Source organism: Triturus cristatus, chromosome 3_1, assembly GCF_964204655.1.
Source record: "Triturus cristatus chromosome 3_1, aTriCri1.1, whole genome shotgun sequence".
Lineage (NCBI taxonomy): Eukaryota > Metazoa > Chordata > Amphibia > Caudata > Salamandridae > Triturus > Triturus cristatus.
This window is the reverse complement of record NC_140583.1, coordinates 873,293,553-873,299,552: the sequence shown is the minus strand read 5'-3', so window position 1 is coordinate 873,299,552 and position 6,000 is coordinate 873,293,553. Positions and strand designations below refer to the sequence as shown.

At 45.8% G+C, this 6,000-nt stretch overlaps 1 protein-coding gene across 4 annotated transcripts in view; it reads left to right on the top strand.

Annotated features, from left to right (window-relative positions):
• The first annotated feature begins 3,628 nt into the window (after positions 1 to 3,628).
• The window catches only part of KLHL23 (kelch like family member 23), a 141,567-nt gene continuing 139,195 nt past the window's right edge, over positions 3,629 to 6,000 (top strand). Inside the window, exon 1 of one of the 4 annotated variants that reach the window (XM_085645341.1) lies at positions 3,629 to 3,830. In XM_085645341.1, the coding sequence (XP_085501467.1) occupies positions 3,800 to 3,830 (31 nt within the window). In that variant the 5' untranslated portion in view covers positions 3,629 to 3,799. Of the gene's footprint in view, positions 3,831 to 4,633; positions 4,786 to 4,976; positions 5,235 to 6,000 lie in introns of those variants that run through there. The other 3 variants (XM_085645344.1, XM_085645343.1, XM_085645342.1) reach the window with 3 other exon arrangements.

Below are 6,000 nucleotides of genomic sequence, written 5' to 3'. Positions count from 1 at the left end.
CATCAAGTAGTTTGTTGGCATCCAGTTTGTATATGTTTGAGGCAGGATTTAAGTCTCTGTATAATGTTGGTTGAGTATAAACTTGGATGTTACCAGCACACTGGAGAATCTTGATATTGCTGTCTGCAAGGATGTCTCCCAATGTTTCCATATAGAGGTTGAAAATGATGGATGACAGGACAGGACAGTGTCCTGGAGAAATTCACAGGTGATGCAGATCCGGGATCTGGTAGCTCCTATCTGAACAAGTTGCTGTTAGTTGTTGAGGTTGGATGTGAACTATTGTAGGATTATACCAGTGAAGTGTTTGAGTTTTCAATGTGTGGATAAATGCTGACTGGTCAACAGTGTTGAAAGCTGTGGAGAAGTCAAGCAGGGTTAGCAGAAAAGTGTCGTTTTTGTCATTGATTAAGAGGGCATTGTCATCTACGTCGAGTGTGGCTGTTTCAAGACTGCAGCCTAGTTTTATCCTGGTGGATCCTTTTGAAGTATGTTATTTTTGCTGTTGTGCTCCTGTAACTGGATGGTGACTGCCCTCTATGATTTTTCAAACAAATGGGAGGTGGTTATGGGAGGTGGGTTATAAGATGAAAGTTGAAAAGGTCAGCTGAATCTTGCGTAGGTTTTTTTTTTTTAGTGGGAGACTATGCCTGATCTTGACTCTGTCTTGGAAAATGCCCTGGAGTAGCAGGTGTTTACAGTGCATAGAATTGGTGTGAGTCCTTCACCTAGCAGAGACTTGAAAATGGAGGAAGAAAACATGTTTTGTAAGATGTAGCTATAAGTCAGTTCAGAATGTTGGAGAAGTCTGTTTTGGAGATAGTGTTGAAGGATGACTTGTTAGTAGTGTGGTGGCTGGGTATAGGTGTGTACCCTCTGGAAATTATGTGGATGACGATAATGAATTGGAGATGTTAGAACATTTTTTTTTAATTTCCTCTCCAAAGAAGAAGTTGATAGTGTGGCATCTGTTGGATGATCGTGGGATAGCAGGTTAGGATTCTCACCTAAAATGATGACTGTAATTTATCCAACCATCCATGCTGACGACTTGGTTCTTTTTCCATTGTTCTACTTATTTCTTGACGTCACATGAGCCACAGAAGTGTAAAATGCTCTCTAAGACTTCTCAGAGCCTATTCCCTGGTAATACAGGCCAACCCTAGACTAAAGAAACTGAGAAGAGTACTTGTCCCGTATAAGTCAGTTATCTGATTATTGCAGTGCTGTCAATAAAAACAGTGGATTTGGACACCTGTTCTTGTTTACATTTTTGTTACCTTAAGAGTGTGTGAGAGAGACACACACACTCTCTCTCTCTCTCTCTCAGCCGCACAGTTCCTATACACCTTTTACAGCCTATGCCGGTTGCACCAACTCCTTTTTTGTAATCATTCAGACTGCAACATCGCTGGTTCTCCTTACCACTTGATATAATCTTACCAAGCCCTTCCCTACCATCACTTGCCAAGACTTTAGGAAAGTATTGGCCATGATACAAATCTAAACATACTGAGATATTATTTCTGAATCCAATGCCAAATATATAGTCCCAGCCCTCTGTAGTGACATAATGGTGGTGATTGCTATTGGAAAGCATGGTCATGATGCGCATGTGTAATACGAGAAACTAGCAGCCGGGTTAAAGAAGACTGCACCGCCAAGACAAGTCACAAATAAGTATTTAGATATTGCCCGCCTCAGAAAGCCGGCTGCTTTATGACCATAAATTACAAGATTTGGTACAAGGGGATGAGAGGCAATATACTTCAAAGCGTAATTAAATATGTACAACAAGTTTTAAGTAAAAAGTGCTGCAGCTGACAAAGTACAGGGTAGAGATACCTCTCTGTGAATTAACTGAAGTTATCCAAGATGGAGGAGAAAGGGGTGGTCTGCCTCCTCCGAATAAGTCCGTAGTGAGGATAAAGTTACTTGAAAATGCGTATGAATAAAATACAACTCTAGAAATACAAGCAACGACGTGGACTCAGCTTTATACTTAAAATTTGTTGTACATATTTAATTACGCTTTGAAGTATATTGCCTCTCATACCCTTGTGCCAAATCATGATGGGCATGTCCTGCACACCCAGACCTCCATCCAGTCTACTAAACTTAATTCTGGGACACCTTATCGCAGCCACAACGCCTCATAGGTTGAAAGTTTAGTGCTTTTATTTCCTGTTGTTGTTTCAAAGCTGACTGTATCATCTCTACCTCTCCATGTTGCATTACCAAGAGAGAATATTGTATATCACATATACTATCTACTGTACATACTCCTGGATCATCATTGCGTGTATTCTGCTCTGTACTGCTATAAAACTCAATAAAGATTGTTTTATAAAACAGTGGTAATTGTTAATGTATTGTGGGCGTTTCTTCTACAGTGGGGACCAGCCATCATGTGATTATTGCACTGGTTTAGGATAGGTAACGCTTGCCATTGTGAACATTAACACTACTGTTGCGCCTCCACCCTATAAGGCATAACCTGTCTACATCATGTATGTACTCACCCACCCATTAATGCACTCCTCTGTTTATTCAGCCTGGTTTCTAGCCATCTATTAGCTACCTTATTCAAACATTCATCCTTGCATTCACTCAACCTTTACTTACCAAGCACGTGGCCATCCATCCAAATAATAACTCATTCTCAAATTTGCTCAGTGCCATCTACACAGTCATTCACGGTTCTGAATCAATTAGCAAGCACTTTCACTAATACAATATGGCCAGACTTATTGGCTTTGCCAGTGCTTGTTGGAGTATGGAATTTTTCATATCAAAACAGGTATTGTACAAATGTTATTAATGAAAACAATAATACAACTAGGAGTTTCGGATAAAGTGTCTCTAATTCAAATGTATTGCTGTATATTGGAGAAGATGGAAAAGTCCCTTGTTGGTTGTCTCGAGTGCACAACGCCAGCAATAGAGGTATAAAGCACTCGAGATCTAAGTAAAGGTCACTTCCTGTACAGTTCTCGCAGAGTGGATTAAAAATTTCCTTAATTCGAGCCACAGCTGTGTTTACTCTCATAAATATCATTCGAGAGCAAAACAGTGGCGCGGTCTAAAAATAAACGCACATCACACACACTTCTGCCCTGCGCTATGAACTTTAAAGTTACAAGGTGCTCGAGGGTCATTATGTGCCCCTATTACGAATGTGTTGGCACAGGATAAGAATGCTGCAATTACGTGTACTGACTGGATCAAAGGAGGCAGGCGTCCGTCTGTTTATCTACTCTCAGGTGGGGTGGTCCCTGCTGCAGGGTGGCAAACGACGTGTTATTTCTAGGTGTCTGCTGCCATGTGTGCCAGGCTTGACGGGTGCAGTGGTGGTGAGGGGCAGGCCCGTGCACCCGCTTTGTGCCAGGCAAGGGATGCAGTAAAGTTCCAGGGACCGGCTGCGACAGCAAGCACGAGATGCCGAAAATACCAAAATAGGAGCTTAGGCCGCGTGCCTGCCAGGCAGCGCTCCTGACCGCCCCTCCCCCAGCAACGACTAGATGAGCCCAAAGATGGTCTGCAGCGGGGGCTCTGTCTCCGGCCAATAGCAGCAGAGCAGACTCGACAGCAGCACCACGTTTGACAACAAAGGGGCGGGGGTAACAGCACAGGGATGAATCTCCAAACAGGAAACTGCTGAGGTATGATAGCGGTATGAGCACAGCAGTGACAGTCCATCTGTGACGCAAGGAGCGTGTGACAACAGCGGCAGGTCAGCTATTGTATTTGTAGCGAATACATCTAGCTGTGGCATGCCCAGGCCAGTCCATGCATAAGAATGGCAGCCTATTTTTTTAGCATCAGTGACAGTAAGTAGTAACATGCATGACAGAATCCGTGAGTGCAATAGTAGTAGGCGCAGTATAAATGTGAAGCATAGGAGAAGATGTGGTGTAGCGGTCAGAGCTGCCGCCTTGGAGCTGGGAAACCAGGTTTCAGTCTCGGCATCGGCTCAACATCCTGTGATTCGGGGCAAATCGCTTAATCTCCAGCGCCTACCAAAAATGAATGTGTTCTTGTGTAATGTAACACTTGCTCATGTAAAGCGCTCCAATACCTTAGGGTCGAGTTCGCGCTATATAAAAACTGCAAAAAAAAATTGCCGGTAACATGCAGGACGACAAAAGCAGGTCAGCTATGGCAGGCCCAGTCTTCATAATAAAAAACAGAGCTCCGTGTTTTAAAGCTCTAGTGGCAGTGATGTGCATGCTAACCGTATCAGTCAGTGACTGACGGCAGCAGTTCAAGTCTAGCAGTGACTAGAATCAGACCGAGTACAACTGCTGCAATGAGACCCCACGTATGACAAAAGAAGCACGCGCATAAAAGGCATTAGTTATGTGCGAGAGACATTAGAACTAGTTCCGTGTAACCAATGCATGATCCCACCAACCCGGTATGACAGCACCACGGATGACATCAAAAGGCTAGCATGACACGAGCAGACTAGGTTTTACACCAGCGAAATAATAAGCGCGTGAACCGAGGTAGACCCGTCATGACGTAATCAGCAGCCCATGCGTGGTAACATCCGCGCGCGGCGGCATGACAACAGAAGCAGCCCCGAAATGACGACAGCGCTCCGTGGATGTAGCTCGCGCTCAGAGGCAGCAGCTTACGCATGGCAGCAACACCCACTTAGGCATGAAAGATTCAGTGCCAGCCATTGCACGGCAGGGTCAGCGAGGTCGCAATAGCACCAGCAGGCAGCCTCTAACGATCCCACCTTTGCATGGAAGGGGGCTCATGGGCCCAACCACACAGGTAATGTCTCCCGTTTATCTGCAGCACTTATATATTTACATATTGTGTGGGGTTCGCCGCCGACCCCACGTCTGGACGCTCACGAGGAAGATAGACGTTCAGAGGCTGTTGCCCTGCAGCCAAACAGGCAGGGAGGCTGGGTCGAGCGCGCGCACAACCTCCGGGAGGTGCCAGCCTCGCCTACATATCCTGGCACTGAACGCGGGGAGGCACACAGCAAGCTGTGCGGCCGCTCCCGGCAACCGGCAGTGAGAGGAGGCTCTTGTTGACCCGGTCAGAAGGAGCGCGAGAAGGTGGGGGAGGGGTGTCGAGAGGAAGCCGAGTCTGTCAGGCACATACACACCGGCACGCACAAAGGGAGAGAAATGCCCATGGCTACTGCTGGCCTCCAAGCGCCGCCCTTGCTGCACCTGTTCCTCTAAGCATGCGGAGGATCCTCAAATATATGGGTAATGTTTTTGAGCATAGTTTATACCTTTGGATGTGTGATGATCGTGTATTCTGATTTCTCTGCGCCATGGTAGTTTCTTTCGGCGAGAGAAATGCAAACAGTGCCCGCGCAGCCGCAGCGTTGTTTGCAGCGCAGACGCCGCAAGTGATTGATTGTCGCCAGAGGACTGATCTAAGAGGCATGTAAAGTGCTGGGTTAGAAAGCCAGCCCCCAGCAGCGATACGGGGGTAAGTTCGCCCAGACCCCTTAAACAGACGTACTTACCATTCTCTCTTTATGCACGTGCATTTTCACCAGTGCCCCCCTTTTCTCTGCCGTGCTTCGTTCAAGATATTTTCTTTGTTATAAAATTGGAATGCATGCCTTATATTATGAGCCTGAATTAAATCCCCCCTGATCCTAAAATGTTGCAAAAAGGGTTCAGAATGAACCTGTCACGCTCACACCTCCTCGCAGACTGCAGGTCTCTGACTAACATGCACGGAGACTGCCTACGATCCGAGCATACAGCCTCTCGCAGGACCAGAGCATAAGTTGTGCAGGAGCTACCCAGGAGAAAGAAGGATAGGCTAGGATGAAGGATGACTTGTTAGTAGTGTGGTGGCTGGGTATAGGTGTGTACCCTCTGGAAATTATGTGGATGACGATAATGAATTGGAGATGTTAGAACTTTTTTTTAAATTTCCTCTCCAAAGAAGAAGTTGATAGTGTAGCATCTGTTGGATGATCGTGGGATAGCAGGTTAGGATTCTCACCTAAAATGA